Below are 25,120 nucleotides of genomic sequence, written 5' to 3'. Positions count from 1 at the left end.
TTGGAATTCACAATCACAGAAAGCAGGCGGCCGCCATTTTGTGGACACTGATATTAAAGCAAGTTTGCATCATCCCAAAATCTTGGGGCACCTGATGCCCATGCATACAATACATATTTATAGAGTATGAGTAGAAAGGGGGAATGTAAGGAGACAGTTTTTGATTAACAGGTCAGATTTTTAAAACAAGTATGGATGTTTTAATTAAAAAAATGAATTTGGATTTAAGGTTTAATTTAAAAAGGACTTTTATTATACAGCTTTTTATGTGCAGATGACAGGTCCCCTTTAATAAACCAATGCCTTCATCTGCTGACAAGTTGTTTCTTCTTACTCAGTGGCTTTGCTTCCTGTTCCCAGCATATTTGTCTTTTGCTTGGCAAACTGCTTTACCTCTCCTTATTCGTGCTCAAGCCTTTTGCCCAACTCTCTGTAATGCCACAGCAGGGAGAGACTGGCAATCTGCATATTTTGGCAAACAGCAGAAAGACTTTGTAGCTGCCACATATAGGGCTAGATATGTATTACCAGCAGCCCAGGTCCAAAATAGGCCCTGGCATTTCAAGCACAGAGCCAAACAGCCCCCCACAGGCCCACTCAATAGTGACTGTCATATTACAGCAGCTCCTCTGGCATTTGCCAGAACCCACTGATTGACATTCCTTCTCTGCCGGCACGGGTTGGTGGCCAGTGTCCACCTGCTCCTCTCTGCCCAGCATGCACGTATGCGCAATTGGCTTAACTCCATCTGCACTAGGGTTGCCACCTTTTCTGGCTCCTCACTTTGGGCAGGTGGTGACATCACAGGGCATGAAGTAGCCACCTTAATCTCAGAAAGTCCTGCCTGGTTTTCCTAATTTGGAAACCGGACAGGCAGTTTAGACTCAGGCAGTCCTTCCAAAACCCAGGCTGTCGAGGTCAAAACCGGGCAGGTGGCAACCCTAATCTGCATTAAGGGCACTAGGAGCTTTATGTGCAGGAGATTTAAATAATCAAAGTCTCCATACCCTGCCATCCCTAGGCTGTGAAGCAATCAGGGAGTAAATGCGACTGGCAGCATGCCAACCCTACACTTGTGCCACCCTGAGCCTGTGCTTTCCCACAGATCCAGGCCTGGCCACATACATGCACTTCCTATTGGGGCTGTTGAGCATTTAATGTTCCTCCGATGAAGCACCCAATGGTGCAACACTTGGAAGGAGAGCGGAGTGTGGGTACCATGAAGCACTGGGAAGCACCTGTTTGTCGTTTGGTATAGTATGATTTATTTTTTGAATTTTTTGTTACAAATTTAAGCCAATAGATGGTTATTTGTTTCACTGTTAAATTTGTTGATTATTTACACTTCCTATTGGGGCTGTTAGGCCCTCCTTGAACATTTAATGAAGGCCAGACATATACCATGGGTGACAACTCGTCCATCAGACTTTGGCTGGCGCTTCACCCTCTTTTATTTTCTGCTTTACACCCAGTTAGTAACTAACAACCAGTAGCAAGTTGAATACTTTCCTCCTGCTGCTACAAAACGTGGGTATATCATTAACGGCAGTAATATAAATATTAACTAACCATTGCCCAACTCTTTAAACTGGAAAATATTTCTGATCATGTGGGAAATAAAAGCCCCACATATAGGATTCAAAGCAATAAATATAAAAAATGAGTATAGCTAAAAAAAAAAGGGATTATACAGATAATTTAGTAATGGCAAATAAGAGCGAACGCTAGATTCGAACCCATCCCCCTATATGCCCCTATTTGCAACCCCCGGCTCGCCCAATTTTATTGAACATAATTTCCCCGCATCCCGACTATCTGGGCAGTCGGAGTGCTGTAATTACCCATTATCCTAATTCAGAATTTGCTGACGAGCCACAAACCAAATCGCACTCATGCAGTGTACCAGTGTTCATGTACATGACGATGCTAATAAAGTTTGTTAAAAAGCGGCAACGTGAACTGCAAGACACGTTCTAAGCTTAGATTAGAAAAAAAAGAACTATTAAGCGAATCCGACTGTACCACTATTAAAAGCGTAGGGGTGCTATTCCTCACGTTGCATGCCACACCTACAGCAATACGTCTATTCCAAGCTGATACACCCCTTGGGGTACGGCTGTATTGGTGCGTTCCCGGGTGTGGGCAGCACTTCCGGCCTCGCCGCCCTCAGTGAGTCTGTGTGACCGGCGCGTGTTGGGCGCTGAGCGAAGTGTCCTGTTAGCGCTTCCAATAACTCTCGCCGCCATGGCTGAGCCAGAAGGGAGAAGTCTGGACGACTTTTTCGCGAAGAGGGACAAGAAGAAGAAGAAAGATAAAGGAGGGCCAGTGAGTGCGGCAGGAAGCCGTGGGGCAACAAGGCCGCCTGACGGGGCACCTTCATCATTTTCATCTTCCGCCTCCTCCATGTCCGGAGCAGGGAAAGGCATAAAGAAGGAAAAGTCTGGGAAGAGCGAGAATCCAGATCAACTACAGGAAAAAGTGAGCTAGCTGGAGCCTGCCTGTGCATGTACCGGACTGGCAGCTCACGCCTTTATATAGCAGCACATCCATAGGGCTACACACAGCACATCCATAGGGCTACACACAGCACATCCATAGGGCTACACACAGCACATCCATAGGGCTACACACAGCACATCCATAGGGCTACACACAGCACATCCATAGGGCTACACACAGCACATCCATAGGGCTACACACAGCACATCCATAGGGCTACACACAGCACATCCATAGGGCTACACACAGCACATCCATAGGGCTACACACAGCACATCCATAGGGCTACACACAGCACATCCATAGGGCTACACACAGCACATCCATAGGGCTACACACAGCACAGCAGTGCCAGGCTGGCAGCTGGGCTACTCACTAACCACGTGTGACAGGCGCAGGGTGCTGTGGGTGACTCCTGTCTGCGGCGCTTTCCTCCTTCTACCAATGGGGCCTACTGGTAGTTGTAGTTCAGCAACAGTTTGACTTGGGTATACCTACTGTAGAAAGCTCAGGGATCAGTGGGTTAAACCTGTTGCTGCCCTGCTGTACTGTCACTGACAATGGGAGCTGCAGTGTAATAACCACGGGGTTATATGGATTTGTTTCCCAAAATAGCTGTACTTAAAGGGCATCTACCCCAAAACTATTTTTTTGACATCTAAAAAAAAAAATCTAAGCAACTTCTGAGTATACATTAATTATGTATTCCAGTGTCTTTAAAGTTAAATGTAACTGTAACAAAAGGCTGTCTGTCTAGTTCTGATTCCTGAAACAATGAGGCACAGGCCGGTTTATTAATAAATGTAGAGCTTAACTGACATATGTTACATTGTTTCAAGAGTCTGAACTAGAGAACAGGAAGGGATAGATGCTGTTTTCAGTAGGTAATACATTTCAAATAACTTTTAAACCACTCAACAACTTTAATAAATTAATATTGAAACGTTGCTTAGAATGACATTTTCTTTCAATATGCAAAAAATGTTTTGGGTGGAGATCCCCGAGTGGGGAGGTTAAGGTGTATCTGTTACACAGTAGATACCCTCTCTGGCTCTTGTGATAGTATTACAGCCCATCTGTGGGACTCGCCCTGTGTCACTCATTGCTTCAGTACAAAAGTCTATTAAACTCCATTAAGTGTTGGGTAACAGCGGGACATGGTGCTGAGCTTTGGGTTTGTGTGGAAGTACGGGAAGTGACACTACATGGAACTCTTTAGTGTGGTTTCTCCATATAGTGGCATCCAGTGTTAAACCTTCAGTTACCCCACTAGCAGCATTCACAACAGTCTCCAATAAACCTAATCATTAAGTGACCCGTTTCCTACTAAGCACATAGATTCTGGGTTAGCCTCCCTACAATGTAGAAACTGTTTCTGCATTCCTTTTTATGCTACAGAAAAAACCCATAAACATATAAAAGTACAAGACTATAAATATATGTTCGGATCTTTTAGGCTACCCTAAACCCTTAAAAATCGCCCACTTGCACTTCATCCTAATTGGCTGCTGTTTAGTGAATTTCACCGCTGCTAACATCTGGGCCTGTGGCACACAGCATTGTCTCAGAGAAAAAGCCAATGTGTCCTGCATCTGTCCTGTATGAGAAGTCACTGGAATGAATGAGGTCTGCCTGTTATTGCACAGAAAACGCTGGTGTTTGCATTTTGTGGTTAAAAATTCATCCTGTGCGTCACTTTACATACCGGATACCTCTTCTTCACCAATGTATTAAAATTAGTGAAAGAAGTTGTGTAGGGCTTATTAACTGACCTTGGTTCTTACAAATTTTATTTACATTTTAAACAAGCCACTTTTTGCTTCTCCGCATGTCTATTACCTGCCCAATTAAATATACATCTTACTCCAGATTGGGGTATTATTAATGCTGTATACATCTGAGTATGCCTTGACTGTACTGGCCAGTTTTCATCTAATCCTGCTGTATTCTGCAGGTGGAGCTCCTTTTTGTTCCTGAGCTTTTAATTGCCTCTTCACCAATTTTTTTTCTGGTGGCTCCCTGGCTACTTTAGCACTTATTGGAGCCCAGGGAATGATGCTAAATTGGTTGCTACACAACCGCTGTGGTGGAATAATTGTGTTGGACTGCTGCTGGAAGGGGTAATTGTTGGGGTTCACCTAAGTAGAACATACGTTTCTAGAGAGACCCAACCCCCTGCCCTAAACACCTAAACAAAAGTGTTCCTCTGTAAATACTAAATTTGTAGGACAAGGCACAGAACTAAAATTGCTCTTAGGTAGTAAGAGCAGGGCTTGTATTTCCTTTTCTGTTTACTTAAAGCTATAAAGTTTCCCTCAGGCTGGGGGGGGGGGGGTTAGTAGGTCTGTTATCATCTTGCATTATCCTACATCTTTACCTAAAATCAAAAATGTGGGGCAGTAGTAAAGTCTTGAAATGTTCTACTAGATCAGTGCTGTCCAACTGGCGGCCCGCGACCCCCCTTTGTGTGGCCCCCCACCTGTCTGGCTGCTTTGATGGCTTACCTTTGTGTAAGCTTTAAATGGTATCAGTACTGGCCCCCTGCATGGTTAACACCTCAGATTCAAGCTGCAAACCCCCTGTATTGTGTAAAAATGTAATCCACTGTGTTGTTCACACCTTTTAATCCCTACATTATTCACCCCTTTTAATCCCTACATTATTCACCCCCTGCAGTGTTCACACCTCAGGCTCAGGCTGTAATCACCCACATTGTTCATCTGTTCACACCTTAGACAGACTGTAGGAGCAGTAGAAACCCACAAATAAACCCTGCACACTATAAAAACAAATACTGTGGTGGTACTGCAATTAAAAAGTTTTTTAATATACAGGTCCTTTTCAAAAAATTAGCATATTGTGATAAAGTTCATTATTTTCTGTAATGTACTGATAAACATTAGACTTTCATATATTTTAGATTCATTACACACAACTGAAGTAGTTCAAGCCTTTTCTTGTTTTAATATTGATGATTGTGGCATACAGCTCATGAAAACCCAAAATTCCTATCTCAAAAAATTAGCATATTTCATCCGCCCAATAAAAGAAAAGTGTTTTTAATACAAAAAAAGTCAACCTTCAAATAATTATGTTCAGTTATGCACTCAATACTTGGTCGGGAATCCTTTTGCAGAAATGACTGCTTCAATGCGGCGTGGCATGGAGGCAATCAGCCTGTGGCACTGCTCAGGTGTTATGGAGGCCCAGGATGCTTCAATAGCGGCCTTAAGCTCATCCAGAGTGTTGGGTCTTGTGTCTCTCAACTTTCTCTTCACAATATCCCACAGATTCTCTATGGGGTTCAGGTCAGGAGAGTTGGCAGGCCAATTGAGCACAGTAATACCATGGTCAGTAAACCATTTACCAGTGGTTTTGGCACTGTGAGCAGGTGCCAGGTCATGCTGAAAAATGAAATCTTCATCTCCATAAAGCTTTTCAGCAGATGGAAGCATGAAGTGCTCCAAAATCTCCTGATAGCTAGCTGCATTGACCCTGCCCTTCATAAAACACAGTGGACCAACACCATCACTGACTGTGGGTACTTGACACTGGACTTCAGGCATTTTGGCATTTCCCTCTCCCCAGTCTTCCTCCAGACTCTGGCACCTTGATTTCCGAATGACATACTTTGGACCACTGAGCAACAGTCCAGTGCTGCTTCTCTGTAGCCCAGGTCAGGCGCTTCTGCCGCTGTTTCTGGTTCAAAAGTGGCTTGACCTGGGGAATGCAGCACCTGTAGCCCATTTCCTGCACGCGCCTGTACACGGTGGCTCTGGATGTTTCTACTCCAGACTCAGTCCACTGCTTCCGCAGGTACCCCAAGGTCTGGAATCGGTCCTTCTCCACAATCTTCCTCAAGGCCCAGTCACCTCTTCTCGTTGTGCAGCGTTTTCTGCCACACTTTTTCCTTCCCACAGACTTCCCACTGAGGTGCCTTGATACAGCACTCTGGGAACAGCCTATTTGTTCAGAAATTTCTTTTTGTGTCTTACCCTCTTGCTTGAGGGTGTCAATGATGGCCTTCTGGACAGCAGTCAGGTCGGCAGTCTTACCCATGATTGCGGTTTTGAGTAATGAACCAGGCTGGGAGTTTTTAAAAGCCTCAGGAATCTTTTGCAGGTTTTTAGAGTTAATTTGTTGATTCAGATGATTAGGTTAATAGCTCGTTTAGAGAACCTTTTCATGATATGCTAATTTTTTGAGATAGGAATTTTGGGTTTTCATGAGCTGTATGCCGCAATCATCAATATTAAAACAAGAAAAGGCTTGAACTACTTCAGTTGTGTGTAATGAATCTAAAATATATGAAAGTCTAATGTTTATCAGTACATTACAGAAAATAATGAACTTTATCACAATATGCTAATTTTTTGAAAAGGACCTGTATAGTTATTGTGCAGACTGTAGGAGCAGGTTGGCACTAGACAAACTGGACCAATCAGTCAAAGTGGGCAGTTAAAACAAATTCATTTTTTATTCAAAGAAAAAGCATCTCAAACATAAACAGCCTGATGTGTTTCGTACCAAAAATGGGCACTTAATCATATGGACTGCAGATGCCAGAGGGACTGCTGTAACAGTTCATTTCATTTTTTAGTGGGGGTCAGTTTGAGCTCTTGTATACTTGAAATGCCACGGCCTATTTTGGATCCCAGTCCAGGCCTGCTGTGATCTATCACTAGTTCTAGATCTGCCGGTAGATACCAGCCTATATTTGGGCACTCGTGCTGTAATGTTCCCCTGGTATAATCAAAATTATGTGTACCTTAAATTTCCATTAAATGAAATTAGTCATCTATTGTGGGATAAAGCTGCTAAAAATGGTACATGCTGTCACCTATCACATGAATATACAGTTTATTCTATTTTAGTCTCTCTGCAACTTGTAGAGAGGATAATGTTGCCTTTTAATATGTACTATGAGTGTGGTTGTTGGTGGGAGTTGGTCCTCCCTTTGCTGCTATAATAGCCTCTACTGTTCTGGAAAGATTTCACTGGATTTTGGTACATTGTTGGTGAGTTTTGCTTCCATTCAGCCACTAAAGCATAAGGTAAGGCATGGGTGTTGGGGATGATTCCTGGCTTGCAGTTGGTGACCCACAGGTGTCCAGTTGGGTTGAGGCCAGGATTCTGTGCTGGACAGTCAAGTTCATCCCTTCCCATCCCTGCAAACCCACTTTGTAACCTTGATTTGTGCATGGGGCTGTTATTGTACTGAAAAAGGAAAGGGGCTTCCCCACACTCTTGAATTCTCAGGAGTTTCATTGTGCCTTGTACACTTAGGGATTGTTGGTTTGGGTTCCCTAACCCAAACCTTGGTAAAGATTTTCTATACCATTATCATTACTATGAAACTTTACAGAATTATGCATTCTGTTTTAACCCACACCTACATTTAGCATGGGTGCCATTTGGTTGATTTGCCTCTGATCACTCATAAAAAGCCTACGCTCCCTGCAAATATTCCTTCTCCTGACACTGCTTTAGAGACGGTGTGGAAGTCAGCAGTGCAGGTATGTAATTTTTATAATGAGCTTCTGGATACCTTTGGGTATATAGTGTATCTAGTTCTATAGACATCTATCAAGCACAGAGGTCCCCAACCTTTTATACCTGTGAGCAACATTCAAATGGTAAAAGTGTTGGGGAGCAACACAAGTATGGAAAAAGTTCTAGAGGTGCCAAATACGGGCTGTGGTTGGCTATTTGTTAGCCCCTATGTGGACTGGCAGCCTACAGGGGGCTCTGTTCGTCAGTACACCTGGATTTTATGCTGCCAAACCTTGCCCCAAGCCAATAATTCAAAAATAAGCACCTAAGGCCAATGGGAGCAACATTCAAGGGGCTTGTGAGCAACATATTGCCCCATAGCCACTGTTTGGGGATCACTGCTTTAGTGGATCAAAACTTGTTTGTTAGTATTGTGGCTTTGCAGGTTTAGCCTTGTGTCTTGCTGATCTGGTCCTACTAGCTCATACTGTCTGCCACTTGCTATTTGTAGCATTGTCTAGCTATGCAGACCTGTAGTTTGATGTATACATGTTATTGTATTTAAATATAAATGTAATACAGAGCTATTTGTCCTTTCATTCATGTTGTAGAACCAAGTATAATCTTCACCAAAGGGAATGGGCTCTGAAGTTTAACCCTCCTGAAATTGCACTGTGGGTTTTGGGCCAACCTGCTCATCACCAGTGTCCTGGTTAATACCTTTCCACTGTAAATTTAAATGCTGGCTAAAAGAAAGGGAATATTAAAACCACTTTATGTATCATCGAGGGTAATAGACCAAATATAATGAAATTACAAGAGGTGTTGGCTCTGCATTTAGTTTATATACATTAGGGCTCTGGCACACGGGGAGATTAGTCGCCCGCGACAAATCTCCTGTGTCTTGGGCGACTAATCTCCCCCAAATGCCATCCCACCGGTGAAAATGTAAATCGCCGGTGGGATGGCATACGCGGTGGCGCAATTTCACTGAAATCGTGCAAGTTTCCTCTCAAGGCAACTTGCGCGATTTGACTGAAATCGCGCCGCTGCGTATTCCATCCCACCGGCGATTTACATTTTCACAGGTGGGATGGCAGGTGAAGGCAACTCGGGGAGATTAGTCGCCCACGAACAGGGAGTTTTGTCGCGGGCGACTAATCTCCCCGTGTGCCAGAGCCCTTAAAGGTTTTTGAACTACACACAAAGGGCCATGAATTTCAAAAATTCTACTTTTCTTGCATTTAAAGTTGGTATCAGTTGTCTAGCACCTACATATAAACTATTGTTTTCTTCTGTGGAAAGCTGTTTCACCCCTGCTTATCTTCCTGTGTGGCTGCCCCATGTCTACACGTTTTTACTGTTACTTGTAATTGTGTAACCATACCATCTGTAAATGCAGATCATACACTTTTAACATTTTTTACTTGTCCTTTAATTTTTGGACCCAAGTTTCCATTATATCCTCAAGACTTAAAAGCATATTTACATGTCCATGTTGTTTTTATGTAATTTAGCTATAGATCTATTATGGGGCTCAGTATCTCACAGAAAAAAGTATTTGCCTTTAGAGCAGAGTGCATGCCTCTCACTGGCTGCACCTTCCCCTTATTTGCACAGTAATGCTGTACCTTTTGGCCTGAATGGTAAACCTGCCTGTGGTTTTGTCTCTACATTAAATATGATCATAATAATCTGTTGTGTATCTGTTTTGTATGTGTTACTGGGTGTAAACAGGTGGTCTGCTGTTCTAGGGTTTCATTAAGATTTTATTTTACCAGTTTTTAATCCTGCAGTTTTATTACTTTACCCCCAATAAGGGTAAATGTAACAATAGTTTACTGTTTGTCCAGTAACTCCAGGTCAGCAATTATCTAGTTAGTTGCTGTGGATTACTAAAGAAGTACAGGTATAGGACCCATTATCCAGAATGCTCGGGACCGAGGGTATTCCGGATAAGGGGTCTTTCCGTAATTTGGATCTACATACCTTAAGTCTACTAAAAAAATCAATAAAACATTAATTAAACACAAAATGATTGTTTTGGCTCCAATAAGGATTATTTATATCTTAGTTGGGATCAATTACAAGATGCTGTTTTATTATTACAGAGAAAAAGGAAATCCGTTTTAAAATTCTAAATTCTTTGATTAAAATGGAGATGGGCTTTCTGTAATTCGGAGCTTTCTGGATAAGGGATCCCATACCTGTACTGTGTTTTTCATGTTTAATGTTCCATCTGTGTCACCTATGTAACTGAGATTTGACAAATTATACTTGAATTTTTTTTGTTTTTCTTAGGAAGATGATGAATGGAAAGAATTTGAGCAGAAAGAAGTTGATTACTCTGGCCTTAGGATTCAGTCATTACAAATAAGGTACTACCTACTCGATGCATTCTCATTATTAATTGTCAACTATTGTACATGCTTGAGAAGTAAGGTCTTTGCAGAGGCATGTAATCTGCAGTAGAATTTTGGTGGGGGGGGTGATGTAGTCACAAAGAAAGCAATTCAGGCACAGTCACACCATTATAGAACTGCTGCCCCAGTCTGCACTATGTGACCACAACCAAATTAATCAGACTTCTGCCATAGGCCCATTTTTACCCAAGTATCCACCAAAGATTAATCATCACTTGCCAGTTAAACATATAAACCATATAAATCTACAACAACCAGTAAGCCACCTACCAGTAGATGATAGAAAATATGATTTACTGCTTTTGGTGTGTTCTGCTCAAAAGTCTGGTCCAGCCAGCATATAATGGTGTTGTTTATTGCTGCTTAGTGCAACTGCATGCTGTAGTTCAGGATTAGCTAGTGGGAAACAGGGCCGCTTGGTATAGTGATCCTTCAACAGATTGGAAAGGCTAAAACATTATTATTGGACTTCCCACAAAATTCAAACCATTAAACCATTTAATTTGTATGGAGGTGGAATAGTTGGTGGTAAAATGCAGAAAGTGGGGGTTCTGCAAACAACATACTGATATTCCGCCACAAGAAAACTTCCTTTAGCGTCTACCCAGGCTTGTCCTGCAACCTCAGCATCCCCTACAGCAATGGCCCTTGCTGTTACAGTGTAGTATATGTATGAGAGAAGATACATTAGCTTTATTGTACTGGTCAGTGTTATGTGAGGGGCTGAGCATATGAGCAGATATGGAAAGCATGGCAAACAATGAACAGTAGTTGAAATTGATTCTAATTTTTAAGCAGCAATGAAAAAGATGATGATGAATATGAAAAGAAGGAAGAACAAGGAGCAGACTGGGAAGATATTGGAGGTTGTGGCACAGACAAGTCATCTGGTCCTTGGAATAAGACTGCTCAGGCCCAGGCTCCCATAAGTGCTGGTAAAATAAAGCTAGTATTTTATTATACCTTTTCTACAGGTCCATATCTGTCTAAAGTACAAGGAATGTGCTTTCCTAAAGAAGTGCTTGTGGTATTTTAATGGGTTGAATTTGATCAAACATTTTTGGCCACAGTTACCTACTGTTTCTAAGAGACCTGATGCCGTAAGGCAGTTGACATATGGCAGATCTTAATTTGCTACCATTTCAAAGAAACTGACTAAAGTGATACTGGGAAAGCCATAGTCGGCAAAAGTGCATACTTTCAGTAGAGAAGAATCGTGCCTTTGTTCTACATGTCACTCAAAAGATTGACAGCAGAAAAAGCTAAAATACAATTTATAACAAAAACCCATGGAAGCTTCTGTGGTGGTTAATTTTTGTATAACCCATTAACCTGATGTTTACTCATCGTATGTTAACCTTTGTGTACATGTTTAGGAGTTTCTGGAACAAATTTCAAGACATTGCTTTCCACAAATCACTACTGTTTCTTTAATATGTTATTTAACCAAAAACAAAGCATATATAAAAGGATTTAGTTGTTTGTTTTTTGTCCTGTTTCTGGACTTATTGTTATGGGAGCTATCAGCCCCTTCAATTTATATAGGGTTAAAAACATTTTAAATTGTTGTACAGCACTTGAATGAATGATGCACCAGAAGCAGTATTGTATTTTGTGGGATTTTTGTAGATGGGATACTTTCCCTTACCGTGTAATATGAAATAAAATTCTGAATTGAGAACTATTTAGACTGCTATGCTAATTATAAATATTTCTTTGGTTAAAGTTATAGAAGCTCCAGAGCCGGTACATACTGGTGGTGTATATCGACCTCCTGCAGCCAGAGCCTCTGTTGCAACACGAAAACCCCAGGGTCCACCCGAAATTTTTAGTGATACACAGTTTCCATCGCTTCAAGCCACTGCCAAACACATAGAGTCCCGCAGGTAAGTACAGTTTTGTTTTGAATTTTTTTTTCAAAATATACTATATACTATATACTATATAATATTTTTCTTCTAAATCAGTATTGTCATTTTATTAACGGGGATATTAAATAAAAAATGATCCCCCTAATTGTTTAGTGTAGGTTCTTTGAAGGTTTAAATTATAGGGCTGCAGAACCCTGTATGCTGATATAGTAAGGTCAGTTTATAAAATACAGCAAGTTTTTTTTTTTTTTTTTTTCTTTTATTGGTGCCCCTGAGGTGTGCAAGTACTGGAGAGTGATCCATTTTTCATATAGGCACACCAGCCTGAGGTTACATTTAATGATTTTGGTCACTGGAAGTGCCCTTATCTCAGTGTTTAGCTTTTGTCCTTTTAAAGGGGTGGCTCACCTTTATGTTCATTTTGTCTTGCATGTTATAGAATAGCCGGTTCTTGGCAACTGGTCTTGAATATTTTTTTTTTTTAGCAGCCAAAAAACTATTGCTCTTTAAGACTACATTTTATTGTTACTTTTTATAACTTTTTTTCTATTCAGGAGTCCAATTCATCTTCCAGACCCTCATTCAAACCACTGGCTGGTTGCTAGGGTATATTGAAACCAGATAGCTGCAGAAAATCTGAAATGCAGAGCTACTGAACAAAAAGCTAAATAATTTTAAAAAGCCACATTTCAATAAGAAGACTAATTGCAGTCTTAGATTTTTACTCTACATTATGTAGACCAGGGGTCCCCAACCTTTCTTACTCGTGAGCCACAGTCAAATGTAAAAAGGAGAGCAACACAAGCATCATAAGTTCATGGAGGTGCCAAATAGGGGCTAAGATTGGCTATAAGGGAGCCTCTATGCACACTATCAGCTTACAGGGGCTTTATTTGGTAGTAAATCTTGTTTTTATTACTTGCCACCAAGTCAGGAATTCAAAAATAACTACCTGGTTTGGGGGCACTGAGAGCAACATCCAAGTAACACGGTTGAGCTTAGATCTCATAATTGACAACTCTTATTAGAACGGTTTAATGTGTATTACAGTTCCTTTTTATTGTTACAACTGCTATATACTAAATCTATTGTAATCATTGTTAATGTTCCCTTTTATTATATTCTATTAGGGATAAAGAAATGGAGAAGACTTTTGAAGTAGTAAAGCATAAAAATCGTGCAAGGGATGAAGCGGCCAAGAACCAAGCCCTCCGACTTCAGTTAGACAACCAGTATGCGGTTTTAGGCGAACAGTAAAGCGGCAAATACAAATTTATTGTATTTTATAAATATATATATATTTTTTTTTTTTTTACTGACCCACCAAGGTAAGCAAACTACAGCTCTCAAAATATGAACAGAAACTTGTTGGAACTGTCCGATGTCCTGCGTTATGAACTTGATGAAAAATAATCGGAATATTAAAACATCACAGCCCTTTAGGTATTTTTTTCCTGAATCTGGGAATGGGTGCCTCTCAAGGCACTGAAAACTGTTCATGAATTCCCAACATTTTGAAAACCTTACACATCAAAGAAGAGAATTGAGAAATCAGCATTCAGTGGTCATAATCAAAATATTTTTATGCTGAGCCTTGACTAAGGTTGACTACCTCAGATTTGCTGTGCGTAATGCGGACACCACATGGATTGCAAGCTCTTTGGGAAAAGTCAGCTCTTCAGATTGTTGTCTGCTTTCAGTGTCAATGATTTAAGTGACCTTAAAGGGATTATTAGTAGAAGTACCATTAAAGTCTTTACAGTTTTTATATAGGTCTGCAATTGGTACGGGTCTCTAAAGAAATTCTAATCCTTGATAGTGCAAAGCTGTAGTTTGTTACCCTTTTAAAGGGCAAAACGCATCAGAAACTGCAAGAGAAGGGTACAATGTCTGGCTTATTGGCTTGCTTCCTGCTGTTAACCTCTAAAAGTATCCATTGCCTACTCAAGGGCAAGTCTCTGTAATGTTTAAATATTCATTCTAGAAGTGCCACACTCACTGGGGCAATAAACCTGCACTGGCTAATGAGTAAAGAGATTTGCAGTGTGCTTTATGCAGATTTACAGATTTCAGGCTGGTGTGTAATGCATCAGCTAATAACAAGCAAATTGGGTTATTCTGCATTTCAATGGGTCCCCATCAGATGGCTTGTTGCTGGTAATTGGATGCCAATTATTTGTTAAATTGGAGAATAAGACATGTTGTCTGGGTTGGGCACACACGGCAACAATGTCATTTAAAGGTGAGCTCCACCCAAAAATACATTTTACATCAATAATTACTCAGTACAAATAAAACTAATAATTAAATGCAGTCTCACTTCTTCCTGTTGGAGCTCTAGACCTGCGTAGTTTTGTCTTTGCCCCTTCACACTAACCATACAAGCTCTGATAGGAATTCTTGCTCTGTAATATACAGATTCTGCTCCTCTGACCCATTATTGCTGCAGTGGGTTAAAAGGTTGCCTTTCCCTTTTCTTTTAAGCTTCAAGCAAGGAATCATTGGTGAAAGCCTTTAAAGGTGGCCACACACCTCCTTCTGCCGATTCAGCCCTGAAGGCAGATTTTGCTCCGGTGCCTTCAATGGCGCCCAGTCAAAATCTTCTAACCTGCCCGATTGTCGAGTTGACCGATATCCGCAGTCTTCTGCGATATCGGTCGCCTCGCTGACTTTCCATACTCGCACTGAAACAAGGTTTTGTACAATATCATTGGTGTGTGTATGGCCAGCTTTAGTCTGCTTCAGGAGCAGCAGCAATAGTAGCTCTCTGGAGCAGACCTGTATTAAGGTGGCCACACACGTGGCAATTTTCGATGGTTGCGCGAAAGATCGTTCCAATCCGCCACTAACGTTCAGGGCTGAAACTGCAGATATGGAGGTAGAAACAATAGGATTTCTACCTCCTTCTGCCGATTCAGCCCTGAAGGCAGATTTTGCTCAGGCGCCTTCTATGGCGCCAGATCAAAATCTTTTAACCCACCCGATCGGCGAGTCGACTGATAGCAGCAGACTCCTGCGATATCTGTCGCCTCGCCGACTTGCCATTCATGCACCGAATATCGGAGAAAACGAGGTTTCGTACGATATTATCTGTGCGTGTATGGCCAGCTTTATAATGAAAAGCATGCACAGCATATGGATTTCTACTCTCACTGCACCAACTGTAAGTAGAAAGGCACTTATTGTAACTTAAACTCCACTGGTCTGGAATCAGCAAGCACAGGCAGGAAATTGCATTTCTCTCTAATCACAGCCAATTGTAAATGTTTTAGCTGAACTGCATTACCATCTGTATGTATGGGATCCAAAATAAGCATTTCTGGTGTGAAGTAGAACATAGCTGATAGGTCAATACTGAACCAGTATGACCAGTGAACACTTGTGATTGTCGGCTAACCGGAAACACATTGGCTGCTCTTCGTCATAACGTTCTCTCTTGGGCCAATGAAGTATTTGGCCAAATAACTCGGCATCAGAGGCTGTTTGGTTTGAGAGCACGTTGTTCCATGGAAAGCTTAGCGTTAGGGTGTCCTGTCAGTCTCTGATTTCCGAATCCTCACACAGATTGGATATAGACTATTCTGGTGATCACTGTAGCATGCAGTTATGATTGATGTGTAGTCTGATATGCTGCACTTTGTCTTCCGCCTTCTCACCATTTCATCTTCACCCATCAGACAAAACTTCTGCCTTTAGTTGAGCATCTCTTTGCTTACCTTAGAACTCTGATGCCTAACTGTAATCCTTTTCTGTAATTGACCAGCAAACACAGGTCTCGGCTATAGGTATGTTATTGGGAATGAGCTGATGTGAGACTGGGCTAGTTTCATTCTGACAGCATTTAAAGACCAGGGGTTTTATATTTAAATTCTGGTTACATTTTTAGAAAGGTTGTATACTTACAAACATGTGACTTGAGGTTTTTATCATGCTGTATGAGGGGTTAATAGACTGTCCATTGTGGGATTCTCAAACATAGACTTGACTTAAATTCATGTGATATTAATAAACTTAATTAAAATTGATCTCTAACATCTTGCTGTCTTATTTATGTAGATTTGTCTCCCTTCTACATTTTTCCCCATAGCCCTGTAAGTTGGTCATTGCCCTTCTCTTTCTGTTGCTGCAACAGCATCATGCTCATTTCATAAATAGTCAGCCCCATGCAAATCTACCCCCCCCCCCCCCCCCCCCTTGTCTGTATGGGTGTTTCTGCCAAGTCTTTCACTTTCTTGTGCTTTAAAACCATTGCAAGTTCATTGGCTTCTGATGAAATTGACCCTGTTTGTTGTGAATTGTTGTGAGGTTAGGGATCTCTTAGGTGCAAGCTCACATTTATTAAAACTATAAGAACTTTGCAAATAAACAAAATCTCACTTTCTATAAATTGTTGCGAATATTCAGTTATATTCATTTTAATGCTTTAAAGGGTATTTTTTTTTCTTCTAAGTGTATATTTAGCTCGGGTAAAAAAAAAAAAAAAGCTTTACCCTTTTTCCTGCTAGAGAGTAGGGGGCAAATAGAGCCAAGCCTAAAGGTGGCCATACACGGACCGATTTTTTACTTACAAACGACCGATTCCCGAACGATCCGATGCTATCGTTAAGTTATCGTATAGTTGGTGGTGTACGAACGATCGTCGGCCCACTAAACGAGCCGACATTATCGTCCCCAAAATCGATCGGCCAGGTTTAAAAATTTTGGTCGTTTAACGATAAAATCTGCCAGTTGGTGTGAGTGTCAGACATTTGTCTTTCAACGATTGTTCTCTGCGCATGTCACGATTGCCAGCAACGACATCGATCGTACGTAGATGTACGATCGTAGGTATTTTACGATAATGATGCGACAAAATCTTTCCCGAATTATCGTTGCCCGTGGATGGCATATCGTATGGGAACTCGATCGCCATACGATCGTTTGTCGATATAATCGTTCATCGCACAACGAGCGAAATCGCCTCGTGTATGGCCACCTTAAGAGATTTTGTAAGGAACCCATAGATCTCCAACTAAATCGAACATTTGCCATTTTAAAGGGGTTGTTCACCTTTCATTTTTAGTATGATGGAGAGAGTACAATTTTTTTTTTTTATTTGCAATTTTTGCATTATTTGTTCAACTTTCCGGTTTGGAACTCTAAAATGTCGCCATACATTCCTACCTGTGCCTGCACCCAAATTAATGAAATACACTCTGGTGCAGGCACATGTAGCCGATATCTGCCAAAGATGTGAAGTCTCTCGCTTTTTTTTTTTTGGCAGATATCGGCTACATGTGCCTGCGCCAGAGTGTATTTCATTCGTTCAGGTGCAGGCACAAGTTAGGAGACACAGTAGCAGGGCGTAAGTGCTTGCCAAGAATACACCCGTGTGGCATCAGCCTTACTGCTGCCCTTTGGCGCAACTATTGATCTGAATCATGCACCCAAAATGAATAGAGCTGTGCCACTACTTATACTATATATTGTACTAATATTTTTGACAATGCCGTATATGTATATATGAATATGCCTATTGAGAACCAGCCATAACACCACATGAAGGAGCAAATAATCAAGAGTTGCTGTTGGCTCTGAGAGAGAGAGAGAGAGAGAGATCCCTCAATAGCTCTGAACCTAAAGGCACGTGGCTGTTTTGTCTCAATAGTTTCTACCTACCTCTAGTCTGTAATTTCTTCACCATTCCACACAGTGCATTGCTCAGTATTAATATAGTGCTAAACGCCACTGAACCTTGTGCAACATCTTGTACATATGTAGCCTTCTCATAACCAAGCCACCTCCTGCAGCGGTCTGTGCCAGTGTCATTTAGCAAGTTTGTGGCAGCATAAACTGCTACAGATACCCCTCAGTACTAAGCAGCTAAGGCATCACCATCTCATTATTATCCTATTGTTCTGTCAGCACTAATGGGGCTGTGAAGCCAATTTTTGCTGCTGCACTTACTTTAAACCTGCTCCCAGGAATACCTGACTAACTTATTTTATGCTTGGAGTCCTCAGCACATTCATATGTTGTGGCAAATTAACCGCAGCCACTATTAATGGCTAATTCTCCATTTCCTCTGTGGCTTAATAAGGGCTTAAATTCATTCAAGAGGCTTAAGTGGGATTCTTCTCTAGTGCACAATGAGGCCGATGTAGACTGCTACACTGGGTGCTTAGCCTGCACCCCAAACAACTCAGACGAAAAGGACCTTAAGATATACCCCCAATGTCTATGGGATTGAAGTCAAACCTGCTGAACAAACTCAATGTGCTTCTAAGAACAGATGTGGAAGCACCCACTAAAGAAATTGGGGGAGGGTACTGAACTCTTAAAGTGCAGGATGGATCATACAATAGGTTACAACTGAATGTAAAGGATTTTTAAAAAAATTGCTCTAGAAAAGTCCTGTAAAAACTTGGAAAAGGAGGTATCCACATGACAATATTTGTTTGTTTTTGTACCCAATCTAATCCATCCCAACCCAGGAATGGAATAAAGCACCCAAGAAAAATTCTTCAACTAAGGAATTCAAAAGAAAGAGCCACATCCCATTTGTCCAGAATAAATGTTCTGTTATCCTGTCATTCAGCCTATTCCAGAACAGAAGATTTATCCACTTCCTCCACCCTATAAAAGTGGTCATGTATGGGACAATAAAAGCTGCTGGTAATTGGCCTGTGTATAGGGCCCTCGGATGGGCGTACCTGACCAATATCTGTCTGAAAATTGGCCAGATGTTGATCGGGCAGGTTTGAACTACCTGATGGGTCGAGAACCAGATATTCATGTTGATGAGGTTCTTGCCCCGGTGCCTGCATAGCAGCAATTATGATCTGATCATTTGGCTTGAAAGTGCCTGCAATCAGTCCATTTACTACAGAAGGCAATCTCCTACAATCAGGCTCAGTAACAAAACCCAGTGTTGGACTGGGGCACCAAGAGCTGAAATGACCATCAAAACTCTGATATCCTCATGTAACGTTCAAGCATCATTCAAGCCAAATAGAAACATTTTCCCAGCCACACAAGAGAATGTCATTTTACCAAAGCCTATGGGAAATAAAAGTGACATTAAAGCAGCCAGTGTTACAGCTTCCACCACATGGAAATACATAGAATACTGTTCTATTTGGCTTAGCAGAACAGCCTATATTTCAACTAAGCATTTCTGGGGAAAAAAAGTTGCATTATATAAATGTGTGAGAAAATAGGGAGGGGGCAGAGATAAGAAGTACAAAGCCAGATTCAAGACTAATGCTGTTTGTGCTGCTCTGTTTCCTGTGTGTTGTTTGTTTGTGTACGATCACACGGGCAGATTTAGTGTGAAATAAGATCTCACCACTAGTGATGAGCAAATCTGTCCCGTTTCAGTTCGCGAAACGCATTTGTCGCACGTCTTTTTTTGACACGACTGCACCCAGTTTGATGTGACCGCAACTTTTTTCGTCCCACAACAAATTTTTTCGCAGCTAATTTTTGCAAAACAATTTGCCAATGGGGAATTTAGCTTCGAATCCATGCCTGATAAAAAAAATCGCTCATCACTGCTCACCACATCAACATTCCCCCACTCTCTACTGATTCCTGATGTATTTTAGAGGTGTGTTTATCAATGGCTGAAAGAGTTCACCGCTGGATAAATATGCCTCTAAAATTCCCATAGGAATGAATAGAGAGTGGGCAGATTTTACTGTGGTGAGATCTAACTTCACACTTTGATAACTCTGACACTAAAGCTGGCCATTACACATTTAGACATTCTGGTATTGGTCGTACATTTAAATGCAAAATCTAACATTCAGACTGAAATTGTAGGATAAAGCCCTTAATATACAAATCGGAGGATGTTCTGAACAATGAAATAATTGGCAGACACCAATCATACAAAAGGGACATCCCAGAAATGCATTGTAGGTCCCCCAGGGATATTGTCAGAGACACAATACATGAGCAGATTTTGAAATTTTCTAACCTGACCGGTCGACCAAATGACCAATTGCCATGGTACAATAATGATCAGGACAATAATTCAGAGCCCACACACACAGTCCAAAACTCGTATGATTATTGGTGCGTGTATAGCCAGTGTGCACATAAAGACGTTCTTTACTAGGCCATTGGAACTGCTGATGATGTCCTGCTCAAACCAGCAGTGGATGAAAGTTGCCGTCCACATGTGACTGCTTCTCATATTTAATGTTGTGTATCCTGGCTAATGCACAACCTGCAGAGCTCTGCATCAAAATATAAAATCAACCTGTTACCGATTCAGGGTGTTTATTATTATTATTACTACATTATTATTATTATTATAGTATTAGTTACATCACAAATACCACCAAAAACAAAAATGTTTAAATGAGTGTATACTTGAATGTCACTCAGAATGAGATTTGTACTTATTATGCAACAGGAAAGTGTGGTGCCGTGTCAGCCATAGTTTGGGATCTGGGTCCTGCCAGGCACCTTGGGTGAAATGTATCTTTTGAAACACACAAAGTATGAAGACAGTTTAGAGCTCTCCCTGACAATTTCACACTTGTTATTTTGGGGAAAAACTAGGAATACTGAAGGGAATATATACAAAATATATGAAAATACAATCCAGAACCTAGAAAAGTTTATTAAGAGTTAATGTGCTGTGTTCCAAAAAGAGGGAAAGACCCACCAGTTATCTTTCCCGGATCTGCACAGGCCAGTCCAATCCTGGATGGGAATACTACACAAAGCCAGATAAGGCTAACAGAATACATGCTAAGACTAAAGATCCAGAAACCCCAACCCTAAAGATGAACTAAAACCGGTTTCCTTAAACCCCTGTGCATAAAATATAGTTCTGGTTTGTAATGATTATATAGACCATGTTGCAAGTGTATAAATGAGTCCCAGCTAGATTCCATATCTGCATTGTTCTGGGAATTGATGCACCTTTCAACCCTTTGCCAAGAGCAATTTATACAACAGACCATAGTATCCGTCACAACAGCCTCTGTAAACCTGATCCTACCTGAGCTCACCAGTCAGCACTGTACACAATATTTGTAATCCTGGGCACTTAAAACATTTATTCTCCAGGGACACTCATGGCCCAAAGACACTTAACTTGTACCAGCAGCCATGATTTCTGAGGAGGAAAAGGATTGTACGTGTAGTTCCATCTATCACGTTCTTTCCATCCTTTATTCTAATGTAAGGATCACAGAGACAATTCTTTCTACAAAGCCATCTTCTTTTTTACCTGTCATGAACTTTTTAGATCAGGTTGGCTTTGTCCCTAGACAGCACACTTCATATCCACAGGGTGATCTATTTCACCACCCAAGTATGCCTCTGAGGATATTTAACCCTATCATGAGATTATCTTCACATCAGTTTACTCAAAATGGGCTCTGGCACCCAAGGTAGACAAATCATTAGGTCATTATATTCCAGCTCCTCTGCTGTATTGAGAGAGGGGCCCTTATTTGTGGTGTGGCACATGACAAGGCTGCCTTTTTCCAGCAATTCAACGTGGAGCCCTTGTTCAGACTCATTCATCTCAAACCCTAAGGGCAAAGTGACAGTAAATTCTGAACAGAGTGAAATCAGTTGAACCAGTTTGGCCACATTTTGGGCCTATTGTAGTCAGGGACATTAAACACCAGCTTATTCCCCTATGCAGTTAAATTAGACACTGACTGTTTGTAGCAGCAGACCCAACTTAAATATCTAGAAACCTCTTCTGTCTAGATGTATACCTATCCTTCCCTATGGAATAAGATAAGAAGATCCTCCCGCAATTGTCCACATTCAAGGTGCATACCTTTAATGTTGTCAAGATAAAGTATTGCACAGAAAGTTAATGATAAAATTGAGAAATATTAGCCTAGTACATAATATTTGTAATTGGATAGAGAACTGGCTGAAGGATAGATTACAAAGAGTGGTGGTAAATGGAACATTTTCTAATTGGACCAGTTCTGTTAGTGGAGTACCGCAGGGGTCAGTCCTTGGTCCTTTGCTTTTTAACTTGTTTATTAATGACCTGGAGGTGGGCATAGAATGTATTGTTTCTATTTTCGCTGATGACACAAAATTGTGCAAAACTATAAGTTCCATGCAGGATGCTGCCGCTTTGCAGAGCGATTTGATTAAATTAAGGTTCAATGTTGACAATTGCAAAGTTATGCATTTTGGTAGAATATAAATGCAAGTTATATACTAAATGGTAGTGTGTTGGGAATATCCTTAATTTAGAAGAATCTGGGCTTTTTTGTAGATAAGTTGTCTAACTCCAGGCAGTGTCATTCTGTGGCTACTAAAGCAAATAAAGTGCTGTCTTGTATAAAAAAAGGGCATTGACTCAAGGGATGAAAACATAATTTTGCCTCTTTATAGGTCCCTGGTAAGGCCTCACCTTGAGTATGCAGTGCAGTTTTGGGCTCCAGTCCTTAAGAAGGATATTAATGAGCTGGAGAGAGTGCAGAGACTGTAACCAAACTGGTAAAGGGGATGGAAGGGTTAAACTATGAGGCCAGACTGTCGAGGTTGGGGTTGTTTTCTCTGAAAAAGAGGCGCTTGCGAGGGGACATGATTACTCTGTACAAATACATTAGAGGGGATTACAGGCAGATAGGGATGTTCCTTTTTTATTTTATTGAAAGATAGGAAGGAAAAAGAGAATAGAAAAGAGAAGAAAGATAATAAGGGCTGTTCCTATTTCACTCATATATCCTAGCCTAACATTACAGGGCTACATAGCGGAGGATTAAACAACCAACTTAGGCTGTATAAGTATGCTGTACTAGTCATTCGTGGGTAGGCCAGCCTGTGGTTCCATGTTTTCTCGAATTTGGCAGGACATCCTCATGCCAGGTAGGTTAGTTTTTTGCTGCGTTAGTCTGTCATCAACCAGCTTGATCCGGAATTCCAGGGTAGGGGGCTCCGTGGCTTTCCAAGTCAATAAAATAACCTTTTTAGCGTAGTGCAGTAGTTGTTGCAGTTGCAGTCTGTGGCTGGAGGATAAAGTGAGGCCTTCAAGTATATCCCAGTAAGCAAAATGCAGGTGTCCGGCTATTTGGAAGTCCCAGTGAGGAGTTAATATAGGTGAGTCCCGTGGCCCAGAACTGCTGAATTTTAGGAGGTGTCCCAGAACACATGAAAATAATAGCCCTGGTCTAGGTTACATTTCACACAAACGTCTGATATATTTGAGCCAGCCTGTGAGGGGCCAAAAATTCTATTGAGAAAATTAACATGAATGTTGCGGTCTCTTGTAGCTATGCTAATTTCAGGTATTTGCTCAAGTATCTTTCCAGGTTTCTTCATCTAGCGGAGGAAAGTCCTGAGCCCATTATAGTCTAATGTGTTTTATAGAGTCAACATTTCCTTGCAATAGAATAGCATAAAACCAGTTGAGGGGTTTGGAAAGGTCAGGCCAATGGGTGTTCTTTTTTCCCATAAAAATGATCAGGGCACCAGGGGCCACCCCTTTAGATTAGAGAAATGGAGCTTCCATTTGAAGCAGCGTAGGTGGTTTTTCACAGTGAGGGCAGTGAGGTTGGGGAATGCCCTTCCTAGTGATGTGGTAATGGCAGATTCTGTTAATGCCTATAAGAGGGGCCTGGATAAGTTCTTGAACAAACATAATATCCAATACTATTGTGATACTAAAATCTTTGGATGCACCGAATCCAGGATTCAGTTCGGTATTTGGCCAGGATTTGGATTCAGCCATGGTCCCGGCCGAACCGAATCCTAAAAATCACATGACTTTGTCATGGAATTTTTTTTTCTGTACGCAACATTTAACCCTTCCAAATCCTAATTAGCATATGCTAATTGGAATTAGGATTTGGTTCGGTATTCAGCCGAATCCCTTATGATGGATCTACAGGTAGTACTGATGTTGATATATATGTATGTGAGTGTATAGATAGGTCAGTATATGTTGTGTGTGCTGGGTTCAAGTTATAAGGGTTGAACTTGATGGTCTTTTTTTCAACCCTATGTAACTAAGATGGCAACCCTAACTGAACTGATGCACCTTGTATAGTGCCCAATGCTATTACTAGTGAAGACCTGGAGGCCATGCCATAACTTTCCTTCCTAGATTAGGGTGCATTATCATGGATCTTTCTTTGTATAACCCAAGTCCATCAGAATCTTCATGCAACACATACCGAAGTCAATACATTATGCACAAGAATCCCTCAGCTGGCTTTGACCCCAATCAAGAGGTTTGATTTCATGCTGACAAAATCAGTCATTCATGTACAGGTATGGGATCCAGAATGCTCGAGACCTGAGGTCTTCCGAATAAGGGGATCTTTCTGTAGTTTGCATCTCCATGCTTTAAGTTTACTAAAAATCATTTAAACATTAAATAAACCCAATAGGATTGTTTTCCATCCAATAAGGATTAATTATATTTTAGCTGGGATCAAGTACAGGTACTGTTTTATTATTACAGAGAAAAGGAAAATTATTTCCTAAAATTAGAATCATTTGTTTAAAATGGAGCCTAAGGGAGATGGCCTTGCCGTAATTTAGAACTTTCTGGATAATGGGTTTCTGGATAACGGATCCCATACCTGTACTAAATGTACAGAGCAGGAGTTGGGCAAAACTATTGGCTAAAGGGATAATACTGATAGGCAGTGAATACATCTGAGGTGGAATCTCTTTCCCCTAAGTGAATGACACCAACCAATATGATTCAGAAATTGCAGAGGTCTCAGAATAGCCTATATGTGTTGAAACATAAAAAGCTCTTCTGCTCTTGGGTTATTAGATAACAATTTGAGTGCCCCTTCTGAACAATATAATTCCTGACATATCACAACATATAATTCACAACACTTGAAA

At 41.1% G+C, this 25,120-nt stretch overlaps 1 protein-coding gene across 3 annotated transcripts; it reads left to right on the top strand.

The window, feature by feature from the left end:
* The first annotated feature begins 1,958 nt into the window (after positions 1-1,958).
* On the top strand, positions 1,959-16,311 carry cdv3 (CDV3 homolog). 3 transcript variants are annotated; one of them, XM_012964523.3, is made up of 5 exons: positions 2,126-2,478; positions 10,294-10,370; positions 11,211-11,350; positions 12,142-12,301; positions 13,417-16,311. In XM_012964523.3, exons 1-5 carry the CDS (start codon positions 2,245-2,247, stop codon positions 13,541-13,543), a joined length of 738 nt encoding a protein of 245 aa, XP_012819977.1. In that variant the 5' UTR covers positions 2,126-2,244; the 3' UTR covers positions 13,544-16,311.
* Positions 16,312-25,120: the final 8,809 nt, after the last annotated feature.

Source organism: Xenopus tropicalis, chromosome 6, assembly GCF_000004195.4.
Source record: "Xenopus tropicalis strain Nigerian chromosome 6, UCB_Xtro_10.0, whole genome shotgun sequence".
Classification (NCBI taxonomy): domain Eukaryota; kingdom Metazoa; phylum Chordata; class Amphibia; order Anura; family Pipidae; genus Xenopus; species Xenopus tropicalis.
The sequence above is the reverse complement of the archived record's forward strand: the minus strand, read 5'-3'. Positions and strand labels throughout refer to the sequence as shown.

Excerpts from the sequence above, each read along its gene's own strand:
- cdv3 (XM_012964523.3), top strand. The coding sequence starts at position 2,245 with ATGGCTGAGCCAGAAGGGAGAAGTCTGGACGACTTTTTCGCGAAGAGG. Across the intron at positions 10,371-11,210 it reads ATTCAGTCATTACAAATAAG|CAGCAATGAAAAAGATGATG; the intron begins GTACTACCTACT and ends CTAATTTTTAAG. Across the intron at positions 12,302-13,416 it reads AAACACATAGAGTCCCGCAG|GGATAAAGAAATGGAGAAGA; the intron begins GTAAGTACAGTT and ends ATATTCTATTAG.